This window comes from Monodon monoceros, unplaced genomic scaffold, assembly GCF_005190385.1.
Source record: "Monodon monoceros isolate NGI ecotype Baffin Bay Population unplaced genomic scaffold, NGI_Narwhal_1 Super_Scaffold_3, whole genome shotgun sequence".
NCBI classification, from domain to species: domain Eukaryota; kingdom Metazoa; phylum Chordata; class Mammalia; order Artiodactyla; family Monodontidae; genus Monodon; species Monodon monoceros.
This window is the reverse complement of record NW_021703780.1, coordinates 95,848,936-95,865,987: the sequence shown is the minus strand read 5'-3', so window position 1 is coordinate 95,865,987 and position 17,052 is coordinate 95,848,936. Positions and strand designations below refer to the sequence as shown.

Below are 17,052 nucleotides of genomic sequence, written 5' to 3'. Positions count from 1 at the left end.
TCTGCTGAGAAATCAGCTGTTAACCTTATGGAAGTTCCCTTGTATGTTATTTGTTGTTTTTCCCTTACTGCTTTCAATAATTTTTCTTTGTCTTTAATTCTTGCCAATTTGATTACTATGTGTCTTGGCAGGTGTCTCCTTGGGTTTGTCCTGCCTGGGACTCTCTGTGCTTCCTGGACTTGGGTGGCTATTTCCATTCCCATGTTAGGGAAGTTTTCGACTGTAATCTCTTCAAATATTTTCTCAGGTCCTTTTTGTCTCTTTTCTCCTTCTGGGACCCCTGTCATGCTAATGTTGTTGTGTTTAATGTTGTCCCAGAGGTCTCTTAGGCTGTCTTCATTTCTTTTCATTCTTTTTTCTTTATTCTGTTCTGCAGCAGTGAATTCCACCATTCTGTCTTCCAGGTCACTTATCCGTTCTTCTGCCTCAATTATTCTGCTATTGATTCCTTCTAGTGTATTTTTCATTTTAGTTATTGTATTGTTCATCTCTGTTTGTTTGTTCTTTTATTCTTCTAGGTCTTTGTCAAACATTTTCTTGCATCTTCTTGATCTTTGCCTCCCTTCTTTTTCCGAGGTCCTGGATCATCTTTTTTTTTTTTTTTTTGCGGTACGCGGGCCTCTCACTGCTGTGGCCTCTCCCGTTTCAGAGCTTAGGCTCCAGACGCGCAGGCTCAGCGGCAGTGGTTCATAGGCCCAGCCACTCTGTGGTATGTGGGTTCCTCCCAGACCAGGGCACAAACATGCATCCCTTGCTTCGGCAGGCGGACTCTCAATTACTGCGCCACCAGGGAAGCCCCCTGGATCATCTTTACTATCATTATTCTGAATTATTTTTCTGGAAGGTTGCCTGTCTCCACTTCATTTAGTTGATTTTCTGGGGTTTTATCCTGTTCCTTCATCTGGTACAAAGTCCTCTGCCTTTTCATCTGTCTGTCTTTCTGTGAATGTGGTTTTCCTTCCACAGCTACAGAATTGTAGTTGATCTTGTTTCTGCTGTCTGCCCTCTGGTGGATGAGGCTATCTAAGAGGCTTGTGCAAGTTTCCTGATGGGAGAGACTGGTGGTGGGTAGAGTGGTGTTGCTCTGAGCATAGCTCAATAAAACTTTAATCCACTTGTCTGCTGATGGGTGGGGCTGGGTTCTCTCCCTGTTGGTTGTTTGGCCTGAGGCGACCCAACAGTGGAACCTACCCGGCTCTTTGGTGGGGCTAATGGTGGACTCTGGGAGGGTTCACACCAAGGAATACTTCCCAGAACTTCTGCTGCCAGTGTCCTTGTCCCCACGGTGAGCCACAGCCACCCCCTGCCGCTGCAGGAGACCCTCCAACACTAGCAGGTAGGTCTGATTCAGTCTCCCCTGGGGTCACTGCTCCTTCCCCTGGGTCCCCATGCGCACACTACTTTGTGTGTGCCCTCTAGGAGTGGAGTCTCTGTTCCCCCCAGTCCTGTCGAAGTCCTGCAGTCAAATCCCACTAGTCTTCAAAATCTGATTCTCTAGGAATTCCTCCTCTTGTTGCCGGACTCCCACGTTGTGAAGCCTGACGTGGGGCTCAGAACCTTCACTCCAGTGGGTGGACTTCTGTGGTATAAGTGTTCTCCAGTTTGTGAGTCACCCACCCAGCAGTTATGGGATTTGATTTTATCGTGATTGCGCCCCTCCTACCATCTCATTGTGGCTTCTCCTTTGTCTTTGGATGTGGGGTATCTTTTCTGGTGAGCTCCAGTGTCTTCTGTCCATGATTGTTCAGCAGTTAGTTGTGAATCCGATGCTCTCGCAAGAGAGAGTGAGGGCGTGTCCTTCTACTCTGCCATCTTGAACCAAACTCATAGTCAATCTCTAAACTTTTCTGAGCCAGCCCTGATTTCCTCATAGCTAAGATGGGGAAAATTATGGATATGCTACCTCTCTCTGTGGGTTCATCTTGGGGAACAGGTGAGACAAAGTAGTAATGACTAACGTCTGCATGCTCACTGTGCATCACACCCCATGCTGAATACTTCTCATTTAAGCTTCATAACAACCCTCGAAGCAGATGCCATCATCAGGTCCATTTAAAGATAAGGAAACTAGGTTCAAGGGTATTAGGAAATTTTTCTAAGGTTGCACAGCAGGTAACTTGAGATAGGATTTAAATCTCTTAGGTTCTTTGCCGTACTTCCTCCCAAAGTGTGTGATAGCACTCTGCAGGAGCAGTGCTTCAGAAAAACACTTGCAGAGAAGCTCTGTCATAGCACCTGCCCTGCCTGCCTTCCAACAAGCCAAGACCTGGAATGGTGCAGGGGGTTGGCCCCCCAAGAAGAATCAGGATGTTTTCCTTGGGTAGGGAGGTGAGGAAGGAATGTTGAAGCAGACGAAATGATTGCTTCCCTTTGAAAGGATGTGATTGCCCCTGATGACCACAAGAGTGACAGCTAATAGTTCCTGAAACCCCCAAGGCACAACAGAGAAGAAAGTGTCATCCGTTGGAATAGGCAGGGCCAGCAAACAGGAGGGGCCAGTAAGTAGAGTGAGGCAGCAGGTGGATTGGCTCAGAGGAGCCATCGCCCAGATGGAAAAGGAGCTGTGCGCAGGGCCCAGCCCTAGGTCTGGATGGCCAGGCAGCATCGATGAAGTTGGTTCATCAGTGATGGGACCAGTGACATTTAAGGCATGAGTGGAGAGTCTGGGGTACTGGCGTGCATCATGGAGGACCTGATTGGGGCCTGTAGGCAGTCAGTGGCCTGCTTCTTTGGGTCAGCATTAGCCCTGGGTTCTGGCGCTGAGCCAAACCTCCCTGGCGGCCCACGGAGCCTCGGAACACAGTGGGGCGTGAGGAAGGAGGAAGAAGAGGGAAGCTAGGCAAGCTTCTCTTCTCCCATATACCCACCCTGCAGAACAGGACTGGGAAAGACTTCCCCTGTGATGTAAAGGGTCTGAAAGCAGCTGGGTGTGGTTTTTCTTGTCCCTTTCAGAAGGAAATTACCTGTCAGAGAAGTGAGAACGTTGACATGCTAGCTTCCTGCCTGATAGTGATGATTCTTTGAGGTTTGATTAACTTCAGGTAGATTCTGGTCCCTACTAGACTCGGTCCTGGTGACTGCCCCCACCCCACCCCGCTCCGCCCAGCCTGCCGAGCTGTCCTCTCTTTGCAGCATGATGCCCAGATGGACTACTACGGCACCCGCCTGGCAACCTGCTCATCAGACAGGTCCGTCAAGATCTTCGACGTGCGCAACGGAGGGCAGATCCTCATCGCCGACCTCAGGGGGTGAGTGCAGCCAACCCCGGGGCAAGGTCTCAGAGAGTGGGCTTCTCAGACATGGCAGGAAGGGCTGAGGGCCAGATCAGAGCAGCCCGCAGTGCAGTCAGCGGAGAGGACACCTGGTCCCAGCCAGCCGGCTGCCCTCATCAGGTATCCCAGGCCGATGGAGCCAGGAGCAAATCCCAATTCTGCTGCCCAAATGCCCACTGGCAGACCTGGGGCGAGGGAGTCAGTTATAGGCTCTCAGAGCCTCCACCCACTCACCCCCAACACAGGCTGCCGCTGTCTCCACCCAGTTAGAGCCTACTTGCAACAAGCGTCCAGTGGCCACTGCTATTTTCAAAAGTGGGAAACTAACTTTTTTTTTTTTTTTAATAAGTTTAGCTACCACATGATCTAAAGTGACTCAAGGCTGGTGATCTAAGAATGTAATAGTAATTATATAAATCCCATAATTCTGCCTGTTTGCCCGTGGTAGGTGCTCAGTGAATATTTGCAAATGTTTCATTTACCTTTCTCCCTGTTGAGATTCTTGAGATCCTGGCTCTCAGTTTTGTGGCCGCACTCTAGTGCTTTCCCTCAATTCACTACCTCAGGTAGATGGGGTTCTTAACCTGGGTACCGTGGATCTCCAAGTGTTCTGTGGGTAGAATTCAGGAGGTGGTGAACTGGGAAAGGGAAAACATTACCTCTTTATTTTCAGTGACTCTGATATTTAGCATTTCCTTCAATTATGGCTATAGACCAGGAACTACAGTAGTATTCATAGTACCTGTCACTTTGTTACCAATAGGAGTCATAGATTTTTGTTTTTAATAAATTTATTTATTTTTGGCTGCGTTGGGTCTTCGTTGCTGCACGCTGGCTTTCTCTGGTTGCGGTGAGCGGGGTCTACTCTTCATTGCGGCGCGCGGGCTTCTCATTGTGGTGGCTTCTCTTGTTGCGGAGCATGGGCTGTAGGCGTGCAGGCTTCAGTAGTTGTAGCTCATGGGCTCTAGAGCACAGGCTCAGTAGTTGTGGCGCACGGGTTTAGTTGCTCCGCAGCATGTGGGATCTTCCTGGACGAGGGCTCGAACCCGTGTCCCCTGCATTGGCAGGCGGATCTTTAACCACTGTGCCACTAGGGAAGACCGTCACAGATATTTTTATATCACATTACAGTTGTTGTAGCTTTCTCAAAACAGCATTTATGCTCATCACTACTTTGAAGTTAGAATGGTTATTAGACTTGCCACTAGAGTTTGTTACTTAAAGCGTTAACAAAGAAGCACACGTATCACTAATAACATAACTTGTTCTGTAACGTTTTGATAACTGTATATCAGTATAATTGGGTTTTCTTTATAATCCTAGCTCTATGTATTTTTTTTTGTTTTTTGTTTTCTGTTTTTTTTGCGGTAAGTGGGCCTCTCACTGTTGTGGCCTCTCCCGTTGCGGAGGACAGGCTCCAGACGCGCAGGCTCAGCGGCCATGGCTCACCGGCCCAGCCGCTCCATGACATGTGGGATCTTCCCGGACCGGGACACGAACCCATGTCCCCTGCATCGGCAGGCGGAGTCTCAACCACTGCGCCACCAGGGAAGACCTAGCTCTATGTATTTTATCCATTATTCTGAGAAGGGACCATAACGTTCACCAGACTGCACAGGAGAAGTTAAGAATCGCTGACAAATGAGTGTTCAGTACATGTTTGTAAATGGGTTAAAACAGACATAGCTAAGTCAGTAGCCGTTTCAGGAGATAGGCCTAGAAGTCCCACCTCTTCCTGAGTGTCAGGAGTCAAGTGACTCAGGAGCCAGATGCCGCCTTCCCTGCTAGGCAGCCCGTGGCTGAGCAGAGAGCTCCGAGGGCGAGGCCTGGCTGCCATCTGGGCATCATGCTGCAAAGAGAGGACAGCTCGGGAAGCCGGCAGGCTGGGCGGAGGCGGGTGGGGTGGGGGCAGTCACCAGGACTGAGTCTGCTGTCACTCGGTCCTCTGCTCTGCGTTTTTCTTCTGCTCTAAGTATGAAAAGTATTGGAGGGTAATAAATTCACGCCCCCATTCTTTATTCCCTCAGTTAAAATTACGCTAGTTGTAGGACGTTTGAGTCTACAAGAGTTTCATTAGCAGCTCCTTTGTAGAGACTGGGGTTGGACCACTGTCCCAGCTGGAGGGAGGAGAACTCTGAGTGTCAGCAGTCCCGGGGTGGATGGGGGAGCAGGGAGCAGCACCAGAGCTAGCAGTCATCAAGCTTGTGTTTTTTCCTTTTCTTGTACCAAGCACTGTTGTAAGCTCTTTATTGAGTTATCACAAACATTTCCCTCATGACCGCCATGTGAAAGAAGTCTTGTTGACACCTCTATTAAGAGACAAAGCCAAAGAGAGGATATGGCCCTGGCCTAAAGTCAGGCAGCAAGTGAGTGTGGAATAGGTGTGAAAGAGCCTGTCCCATCCCCTCTGTGCTATCCACCTCTGTGTGCTGGCTGCCCCCCGTTCTGAGGGATGGCCCCAGTACAGAGCCTGGCACAGGGTACGTGTTCAGACAGTGAACGCACAGAGATGGGAAGAGAAGAGAGAGACATGCCTGTTGATAAAGTTAAAAGAGTAGTGGCAGGTGTCAAAATGAAATAGTTACTGCCTCCTCAAGAAGCTGACTGTCTGGGGAGATGAGTAGTGATTCATCTACAGACATATCCTGAGCGCTTGTGGGGCAAACCCTGGATCTGTTGGTGACTGTGCTGACGACAGTACACGTAGGCTGTGCTGGCCACCATCTGGGGTAGGTGAGGGCTCTGCCGTGTCGGGACAGAGGGGCTGACTCGCCTTCGGCCTCAGGGTCCTCACTGCCCAATGACGGTCCCTTTTGGAGTGACATTATACACGGCTCTCCTTTTTGAAATTTTTAGGCAGTTCTGTCCTGAGAAGCCTTTCACTTCTGTCCAAAGTAGTGGCTGGCAGAGCACTGTGGGTTCCTTTGGCGCATTTGAGCAACCTCTGACCCTCTCCCCTTGCAGTCATGAGGGTCCTGTGTGGCAAGTGGCCTGGGCCCACCCCATGTATGGCAATGTCCTGGCATCCTGCTCCTATGACCGCAAAGTCATTATCTGGAAAGAGGAAAATGGCACCTGGGAGAAGACGCATGAGCACACGGGACACGACTCCTCAGGTACACTGAGTGTGGCAGGAGAGGGCGGCGGGCAGAGGGGCCCTGGGGGAGAGGGGGAGGCCTCTGTCTTGGCTAACCCTCGGCTTTCCCCTTGTGATGCTCATCGTTTGTCCCCTGGGCTTTGGTTGCTTTTCTGTTACTCTTTCCACAGCAGAGGTAAGGCCTTAAGACCTAAAGCCAATCCAAAGCAAAATGAGAAAAGCAAAGACAACATAGCGAGATTTTTGTTTTTTTAAGGTTTATTCATTTTAGGTACTGGCCTTGTTCTCAGATTATAAGATAGGCTTTAGTTTATGATGATATTAGTAGTGATGGGTTTTTTAAATCTCCTTAATTGACAAAATTACAACCTCCCCCTGGTGATCCCTACAATTTTTTTTTTAGAAATTTAGTAAAACAGCAAGTCTCAGAACTGAAAGTCTGCTCACTGTTCCTCCCTCCTTCCTGCAGTAAACTCTGTGTGCTGGGCCCCCCATGACTACGGCCTTATCCTAGCTTGTGGGAGCTCAGATGGAGCCATCTCTCTGCTGACTTACTCCGGGTTGGGCCAGTGGGAAGTGAAGAAGATCAACAGTGCTCACACTGTAAGTCACGCCCTTCCCGTGTGTGGGGGTAGCTCTGTGGCCTTGCCTCGCGTCCCCTGTTCACTCCTTAGAGAGTGGCAGGAACAGTGTCACTGCTGTGCGGTGGGCCAGGGGAGGGGGCTGCGGATCAGACATGCTTGGGAGAGCAGCGCTGAGCCTCTCTGCTCTGAAGCCAGACAGGCTGCATCCAGGGAGGCCAGGCTGCACCAGCCTCATTCAGCCCATGGCAGGGTTGGCACTGGTTCCTCCAAGTCGGGGAGGGCCAGGGCACTGGCAAGGTGGCAGCAGTAGGCTGCCTCACTGCCACCCTTGCTATGGACACCTCAAGTTGACATGGCCTGCAGTGGTCATTGGGACCCCTGGAACTGAGTGGTGTTAAAAATCATCATAGGGGGCTTTCCTGGTGGCGCAGTGATTGAGAGTCCGCCTGCCGATGCAGGGGACATGGGTTCGTGCCCTGGTCCGGGAAGATCCCACATGCCGCGGAGTGGCTGGGCCCGTGAGCCATGGCCGCTGAGCCTGCGCGTCCGGAGCCTGTGCTCCGCAACGGGAGAGGCCACAGCAGTGAGAGGGCCGCGTACCGCAAAAAAAAACAAAAAAAAACATAGGAATTTAGTTCTCTACTTGTAGTCATTGGACATTAAGGTTAAAACAGTCAAGAAAGCACAGTGGGGCTTCCTTGGTGGTGCAGTGGTTAAGAATCCACCTGCCAATGCAGGGGACACGGGTTCAAGCCCTCATCGAGGAAGATCCCACATGCTATGGAGCAGCTAAGCCCCGTGTGCCACAACTACTGAGCCTGCACTCGAGAGCCCGTGAGCCACAACTACTGAGCCCGTGCACCACAACTGCTGAAGCCCGCGCGCCTAGAGCCCATGCTCTGCAACAAGAGAAGCCACTGCAATGAGAAGCCCACACACCACAATGAAGAATAGCCCCCACTTGCCGCAACTAGAGAGAGCCCGCATGCAGCAACAAAGACCCAACGCAGCCAAAAATAAAATAAAGTAAATTTAAAAAAAGAAAGAAAGCACGGTGGACAGTGAGGGGAAATCTCACATTTCTTGAGTGTCTATTGTATGTCATGTAATCCTCTCAAATGTTTGTGAATGAAAGAAAAAATAACAAATGTACAGATTTGCAAGGTCACCAGTCCTGTTCTCATTATATGATTAGGTAAGTGAGGCTTAGAAAAAGTAGGTGACTTAGAGAAGGTACTGTGCTGAGGTTAGAATCCTGGAATCCATCTACCTTCTGTCTACACAGCAGTCCAGCTTTCATGGCCCCAGCACTTCTGAAAACTATGCAGACGGAAGTCAGCAGCCGCAAGTTTGACACTGTACTTCTGCAGTTCTCAAACTCATGGGGTCCATAGCCTGCCCAGCCTTCAAGGCCCCAGGAGCCTGTCTCAGGGTCTTGTTACTTGGGATCCTGTGATCCCCATCTGCTGACTAACTTGCAAAACTGAATAGGCTGAGAGGCTTCTGGGAAGATGGTGGGGAATGGCAACATAGTGCTTGAGTCTTTTCCAGTCTTTGCGTAGAAACCAGCAGAGCAACTAGGTAGCAAAACCAAAACCTCCTGAACAACAGTTAACAACAAAATTGGGTAGCAAGGTATTTCCACAAACTCCAAAATACAAGCAGAGAGCAGTGGACCACCGACAGCCGCAAGACTGTGAGGTATCGGCATCCGAGCAGGAGGAAGAAGTAATGCGATGCCTTCCACCACGCCTGAGGAGTACCCCCAGAAGAGCCAACAGGTGTTCACTGGAAAGCATTGCTGGCCAGTTGGCAAACAGCAGCTGTTTGAGAACAGGAATTCTGTACTTTTGTTTGAAACTTTTTTTTAAATTAAGATAAAATTCACATATCATAAAATTCACCCTTTTTTAAAAGTATACAGTTCTGTAGTTTTTAATATACTCACGAAGTTGTACAGCTCTCACTGCTAGTATCCAGATCTTTTTCATCACCCGAAAAGAAACCCCATTAGCAGTCACTCTCCGCCCCACCCTACCCCTAGCACCAGGCAATGCTAATCTGCCTTCTGTCTATGGATTTGCCTATTCTGGACATTTCCTGTAAATGGAGTTATACAGTATGTGGTCTTTTATGACTGACTTCTTTCACATAGCATGTTTTCAAGGTTCATCCATATCATAGCATATATCGGTGCTTCATTCCTTTTTATGGCTGAATAATATTCCACTGTGTGAATGTACACATTTTATTTTGCCATTCATCAGTTAGTGATCATTTTCAGCTATTATGAATAATGCTCCTGCAAACATTTGTGTGTCCGTTTTTGTGTTTTGAACTTTCTTGGGAGTAAAATTGCCAAGTCATGGAATCTCTGTGTTTAACTTTTTGAAGTACTGCTAACTGTTATCCAAATTAACTGCACCATTTTACATTCCTGCCAGCAGTGTATGAGGATTTCAGTTTCACCACATCCTTGCCAACACTTGTTGTCTTCTTTTTTTTTTTCTTTTTGTCTTCTTTTTGATGATAGCCATCCAAGTGGGTGTGAAGTAGTACCTTATTGTGGTTTTGATTTGCATTTCTCCAATGACTAATGGTGTTGGGCATCTTTTCACGTGCTTATTGGCTATTTGTATCTCTTCTTTGGAGAACTGACATGGGGCCTGGGGGTTGCATGACCTCATACCAGGTGAGCGCAGGGGGCCCACCAAAAGAGAGACTAAAGGGACTTGGGGAAATCGGACCCTCATGACCCACTGGGCTTGCTTCCACAATAGTGCCCCTTGTGAGCAGAGGGACACAGAGCCAGAGAGGGACACACACTGAAAGGAAAGAGAGGATATAGACCAGAGTGGGGGAGAGGAACAGAGCCATGAAATCCCAGAAGCAAACTGTCATATTTGTTACTACTACACAAAAACAGACACTTCTGAACTTAGAAAGGCTTTCCTGAACCTCATTTGATCAGGAAAACTAATTTCACTTAAAAATAACAAAGGGCTTCCCTGGTGGCACAGTGGTTGAGAGTCTGCCTGCCGATGCAGGGGACACGGGTTTGTGCCCCGGTCCGGGAAGATCCCACATGCCGCGGAGCGGCTGGGCCTGTGAGCCATGGCCGCTGAGCCTGCACGTCCGGAGCCTGTGCTCCGTAACGGGAGAGGCCACAACAGTGAGAGGCCCGCGTACCGCAAAAAAAGAAAAAAGAAGTATTTGAGGTGAAATCTCAGAAGTTTTCCTTTAAGAAAGTTTTCCTTTAAAGGAAACTTTAAAACTTTAAAACTTCCTCAGAAGTTTTCCTTTAAAGTTTTCCTTTAAGAAAGTTTTTTCCTTTAAGAAAAAATGAATATGCAGAATAACATTCTCACGGGCAGTGAAAGAAAGACATGCCCACAAAAACAACCAGTTGTCACCCGCTATTTCCAATCAAGCTAAGAGAGTTTTTTTTAAATGACATAAGACATTTAAAAATAGCATAAATCAAAATTTGAAAGACTCAGAAGAAATGAGGTGACAGAACTCAGGAAAGAGTTAGAAATTAAAAATTATTTCATAAATAAAGACTAAACTAGAAGGAATACCAGAGCAAATAAACACAACAGATAATGCCTTAAGAGAAATAGTGTGAAAAAGGAAAAAAAGAAAAAATGAAATAAAAAGATTTTTACAAAAAGTGAAGACAAGCAGAGATCAAACGTGAATATTAGGTGTCCAGAAGAAGAAAACAGAACAAATACTAAAAACTGATTCAAGAAAACTACCTTAAAATTTAAAAACCATATTTGAAACTACATATTGAGAGAGCATACCCTATACTTAAGACTATCAACCCAGAATCACCAGCAAAAAGGCCTAAGTATAGTGAAATTACTGGCCTTAAAGGAAAAAAAAAAGTCCTTTGGGCATCTAGGCAAAAGGAGCCATGTAACTTACAAGGGAAACAATTGGATTATCTGGCTTTTCAACAGCAATGATCTGTGCATGAGAAAGTGGAGAACACATTTATAATACTCAAGGTAAGAATGTGTGAGCCAAGGATTTATAACTAGCGAAGCTGACTTTCAAGTTCACACAAAGACTTAAATACCAAAGTTCATAGCAACTTTAATAGCCCAAACCTGGAAATAATCCAAATGTGTATGAATGGGTGAATGGGTCAACAAATTGTGGTATATCCGTACTACAGAAATGCTACCTAGCAATAAAAAGAAATGACTATTGATAAACACGAGATAAACGAATTTTAAAATAATTATGCTGACTGGAAAAAAATCAGACAAAATGTACATACTGTGATTTCATAGTATGGAAAAACAAACTGTAGTGACAGCAGATCAGTGGTTGCTGAGCGTAGGGAGGTGGGCAGCAGAGATGGATTGCAAAGGGATCCCAGGAAACTTGGGGATGATAGATATGTTCATTCTCTTCTTTACCAGTAATTATCTTTTTAATCACTTCTTTTTTTTATTGAGGCATTAACTAATCACTTCTTTTTTTTCTTGAGGTATTAACTAGTCACCAAGCTGTACATCACATCCCTATGACTTACTTATTTTATAACTGAAAGTTTGTATCCATTCAGCCAGTCTGTGTCTTTTGGTTGGAGCATTTAATCTGCTTATGTTTGAGGTAATTACTGATATGTATGTTCTTATTGCCATTTTGCTAATTGTTGTGGATTTGTTTTTGTAGGTCTTTTTTCTCCCCGTCCTCCTTTGGTTTTCTCTTGTGATTTGATGACTAACTTTAGTGTTGCGTTTGGATTCCTTTTTCTTTTTTGTGTGTGTATCTATTGTAGATTTTCAGTTTGTGGTTACCATGAGGTTTTGATATAGCGGTCTATATATAAACAAGGTTGTTTTAAGTTGCTGGTCTTTTCATTTTAAATGCATTTCCAGTATCCTGCGTTTATCCTCTCCTCTTCTCATGATTGCTGGTTTTGATGTCATATTTGTGTGCGAATGATTTCCTACCTTTACTGTATGTTTGCCTTTACCGGTGAGCTTTTCTATTCGTAATTTTCCTGTTTCTAGTTGTGGCCTTTTTTTCCTGCACCTAGAGAAGTTCCTCTACCATTTGTTGTAAAGCTGTCTGGTGGTGCTGAAACCTCTTAGCTTTTGCTTGTCAGTAAAGCTTGTGATTTCTCCATCGAATCTGAATGAGAGCCTTGCTGGGTACAGTAATCTTGGTTGTAGGTTCTTCCCTTTCATCACTTTAAATACATCGTGCCTCTCCCTTCTGGCCTGCAGGGTTTCTGCTTAAAAATCAGCTGATAACCTTATGGGAATTCCCCTTGTATGTTATTTTTTTTTTCCCTTGTTGCTTGTAATATTTTCTCTGTCTTTAATTTTTGTCATTTTGATTATTATGTGTCTCAGCCTGTTCCTCCTTGGGTTTATTCTGCCTGGGACTCTGCACTTCCTGCACTTGGGTGACTGTTTCCTTTCCCATGTTAGGGAAGTCTTCAGCTATTATCTCTTCAAATATTTTCTCAGGTCCTTTCTCTCTCTTCTCCTTCTGGGACTCCCATAATATGAATGTTGCTGCATTTAATGTGGCAGAGGTCTCTTAGACTGTCTTCATTTCTTTTCATTCTTTTTTCTTTATTCTGTTCCGTGGCAGTGATTTCCACCATTCCGTCTTCCAGCTCACTTAACCGTTCTTCTGCCTCACTTATTCTGCTATTGATTCCTTCTAGTTTATTTTTCATTTCAGTTATTGTATTTTTCATCTCTCTTTGTCCTTTAGATCTTCTAGCCCTTTATTAAACATTTCTTGTATCTTCTCAGTCTGTGCCTCCATTCTTTTTCCAAGATCTTGGATCATCTTTACTATCAGTACTCTGAATTCTTTTTTGGGTGTATTGCCTATCTCCAGTTCACTTAGTTGTTGTTCTGGGGGTTTATCTTGTTCCTTTGTCTGGGACATATTCCTCTGCCGTCTCATTTTGTCTAACTTTCTGTGATTGCGTTTTCTGTTCTGCAGGCTGCAGGTTTGTAGTTCTTCCTGCTTCTGGTGGATGAGGCTGGTCTGAGAGGCTTCTGCAGGCTTCTTGATGGGAGGGACTGGTGGACGGAGCTGGGTCTTGTACTTCTGGTGGGCAGGGCCGGCTGTGGGCTCAGGAAGACTTTAGGCAGCCTGTATGCTGATGGGTGGGGCTGTGTTCCCGCCCTGTTGGTTGTTTAGCCTGAGGCGTCCCGGCACCGGAGCCTATAGGCTGTTATAACTGAAAGGTTGTACCTTTTGACCTCTTGCACCCATTTTGCCCATCCCTCATCCCCACTTCTGGAAACCACCAATCTGTTCTTTGTATCCATGAGCTTGGGGGTTTTTATTAATTTCACATGTAAGTGAGATCATACAGTTTTTGTCTTTTTCTTTCTGACTTATTTCACTTAGCGTTATGCCCTCAAGGACCATCCATGTTGTTGCAGATGGTAAGATTTCATTCTTTTTTTATGGCTGAATAATATTCCTGTGTGTGTGTGTACACACCCCACCTATTTATCCATTCATCCACTGATGGACACTTAGCTTGTTTGCATATCTTGGCTATTATAAATTATGCTGCAGTGAGGATGGGGGAGTGCAGATATATTTTGAATTAAGGGGGTTTTGTTGGGTTTTTATTTGGTTTTTGGTATTAATAGCCAGAAGTGGAATTGCTGGGTCATAAGATAGTTCTCTTTTTCATTTTTTGAGGATCCTCCATACTGTTTTGCATAGTGGCTGCACCAATTTACATTCTCACCAACTGTGCACAAAGAGGTTCCCTTTTCTCCACACTTGCTGTTTCTTGTCTGTTTGATAATAGCTATTCTTTTTTTTTTAACATCTTTATTGGAGTATAATTGCTTTACAATGGTGTGTTAGTTTCTGCTTTACAACAAAATGAATCAGTTATATATATACATATGTTCCCATATCTCTTCCCTCTTGCATCTCCCTCCCTCCCACCCTCCCTATCCCACCCCTCCAGGTGATCACAAAGCACCGAGCTGATCTCCCTGTGCTATGCGGCTGCTTCCCACTAGCTAACTACCTTACGTTTGGTAGTGTATATATGTCCATGCCTCTCTCTCGCTTTGTCACAGCTTACCCTTCCGCCTCCCCATATCCTCAAGTCCATTCTTTAGTAGGTCTGTGTCTTTATTCCTGTCTTACCCCTAGGTTCTTCATGACATTTTTTTCTTAAATTCCATATATATGTGTTAGCATACGGTATTTGTCTCTCTCTTTCTGACTTACTTCACTCTGTATGACAGACTCTAGGTCTATCCACCTCATTACAAATAGCTCAGTTTCGTTTCTTTTTATGGCTGAGTAATATTCCATTGTATATATGTGCCACATCTTCTTTATCCATTCATCTGATGATGGACACTTAGGTTGTTTCCATCTCTGGGCTATTGTAAATAGAGCTGCAATGAATATTTTGGTATATGACTCTTTTTGAATTATGGTTTTCTCAGGGTATATGCCCAGTAGTGGGATTGCTGGGTCATATGGTAGTTCTATTTGTAGTTTTTTAAGGAACCTCCATACTGTTCTCCACAGTGGCTGTATCAATTTACATTCCCACCAACAGTACAAGAGGGTTCCATTTTCTCCACACCCTCTCCAGAATTTATTGTTTGTAGATTTTTTGATGATGGCCATTCTGACTGGTGTGAGATGATATCTCATTGTAGTTTTGATTTGCATTTCTCTAATGATTAGTGATGTTGAGCATTCTTTCATGTGTTTGTTGGCAGTCTGTATATATTCTTGGAGAAATGTCTATTTAGGTCTTCTGCCGATTTCTGGATTGGGTTGTTTGGTTTTTTGTTATTAAGCTGCATGAGCTGCTTATAAATTTTGGAGATTAATCCTTTGTCAGTTGCTTCATTTGCAAATATTTTCTCCCATTCTGAGGGTTGTCTTTTGGTCTTGTTTATGGTTTCCTTTGCTGTGCAAAAGCTTTGAAGTTTCATTAGGTTCCATTTGTGTATTTTTGTTTTTATTTCCATTTCTCTAGGAGGTGGGTCAAAAAGGATCTTGCTGTGATTGATGTCATAGAGTGTCCTGCCTATGCTTTCCTCTAAGAGTTTGATAGTGTCTGGCCTTACATTTAGGTCTTTAATCCATTTTGAGCTTATTTTTGTGTATGGTATTAGGGAGTGATCTAATTTCATACTTTTACATGTACCTGTCCAGTTTTCCCAGCACCACTTATTGAAGAGGCTGTCCTTTCTCCACTGTACATTCTTGCCTCCTTTATCAAAGATAAGGTGACCATATGTGCGTGGGTTTATCTCTGGGCTTTCTATCCTGTTCCATTGATCTATCTTTCTGTTTTTGTGCCAGTACCATACTGTCTTGATTACTGTAGCTTTGTAGTATAGTCTGAAGTCAGGGAGCCTGATTCCTTCAGCTCCGTTTTTCGTTCTCAAGATTGCTTTGGCTATTCGGGGTCTTTTGTGTTTCCATACAAATTGTGAAATTTTTTGTTCTAGTTCTGTGAAAAATGCCATTGATAATTTGATAGGTGTTGCATTGAATCTGTAGATTGCTTTGGGTAGTAGAGACATTTTCACAATGTTGATTCTTCCAATCCAAGAACATGGTATATCTCTCCATCTATTTGTATCATCTTTAATTTCTTTCACCAGTGTCTTATAATTTTCTGCATACAGGTCTTTTGTCTCCTTAGGTAGCTTTATTCCTAGGTATTTTATTCTTTTTGTTGCAATGGTAAATGGGAGTGTTTTCTTGATTTCCCTTTCAGATTTTTCATCATTAGTGTATAGGAATGCCAGAGATTTCTGTGCATTAATTTTGTATCTTGCTATTTTACCAAATTCATTGATTAGCTCTAGCAGTTTTCTGGTAGCATCTTTAGGATTCTCTATGTATAGTATCATGTCATCTGCAAACAGTGACAGCTTTACTTCTTTTCCGATTTGGATTCCTTTTATTTCCTTTTCTTCTCTGCTTGCTGTGGCTAAAACTTCCAAAACTATGTTGAATAAGAGTGGTGAGAGTGGGCAACCTTGTCTTATTCCTGATCTTAGTGGAAATGCTTTCAGTTTTTCACCATTGAGGACGATGTTGGCTGTGGGTTTGTCATATATGGCCTTTATTATGTTGAGGAAAGTTCCCTCTATGCCTACTTTCTGCAGGGTTTTTAAATGGGTGTTGAATTTTGTTGAAAGCTTTCTCTGCATCTATTGAGATGATCATATGGTTTTTCTCCTTCAGTTTGTTAATATGGTGTATTACGTTGATTGATTTGCGTATATCAAAGAACCCTTGCATTCCTGGAATAAACCCCACTTGATCATGGTGTATGATCCGTTTAATGTGCTTTGTATTCTGTTTGCTGGTATTTTGTTGAGGATTTTTGCATCTGTGTTCATCAGTGATATTGGCCTCTAGTTTTCTTTCTTTGTGACATCCTTGTCTGGTTTTGGTATCAGGGTGATGGTGGCCTCGTAGAATGAGTTTGGGAGTGTTCCTCCCTCTGCTATATTTTGGAAGAGTTTGAGAAGGATAGGTGTTAGCTCCTCTCTAAATGTTTGATAGAATTCGCCTGTGAAGCCATCTGGTCCTGGGCTTTTGTTTGTTGGAAGATTTTTAATCACAGTTTCAATTTCAGTGCTTGTGATTGGTCTGTTCATATTTTCTCTTTCTTCCTGATTCAGTCTTGGCAGATTGTGCATTTCTAAGAATTTGTCCATTTCCTCCAGGTTGTCCATTTTATTGGCATAGAGTTGCTTGTAGTAATCTCTTTTTTGTATTTCTGCAGTGTCAGTTGTTACTTCTCCTTTTTCATTTCTAATTCTATTGAGTCTTCTCCCTTTTTTTCTTGATGAGTCTGGCTAATGGTTTATCAATTTTGTTTATCTTCTCAAAGAACCAGCTTTTAGTTTTACTGATCTTTGCTATCGTTTCCTTCATTTCTTTTTCATTTATTTCTGATCTGATTTTTATGATTTCTTTCCTTCTGCGAACTTTGGGGGTTTTTTGTTCTTCTTTCTCTAATTGCTTTAGGTGCAAGTTTAGGTTGTTTATTCGAGATGTTTCCTGTTTCTTAAGGTAGGATTGTATTGCTATAAAC

At 44.5% G+C, this 17,052-nt stretch overlaps 1 protein-coding gene across 2 annotated transcripts in view; it reads left to right on the top strand.

Annotated features, from left to right (window-relative positions):
• Positions 1-17,052, top strand: part of SEC13 (SEC13 homolog, nuclear pore and COPII coat complex component) — a 54,098-nt gene that overhangs the window by 8,291 nt on the left and 28,755 nt on the right. For both annotated transcript variants that reach the window (XM_029241842.1, XM_029241843.1), the window contains 3 exons: positions 3,133-3,248; positions 6,237-6,388; positions 6,839-6,972. In XM_029241842.1, the coding sequence (XP_029097675.1) occupies positions 3,133-3,248; positions 6,237-6,388; positions 6,839-6,972 (402 nt within the window). The remainder of the gene's footprint in view (positions 1-3,132; positions 3,249-6,236; positions 6,389-6,838; positions 6,973-17,052) is intronic.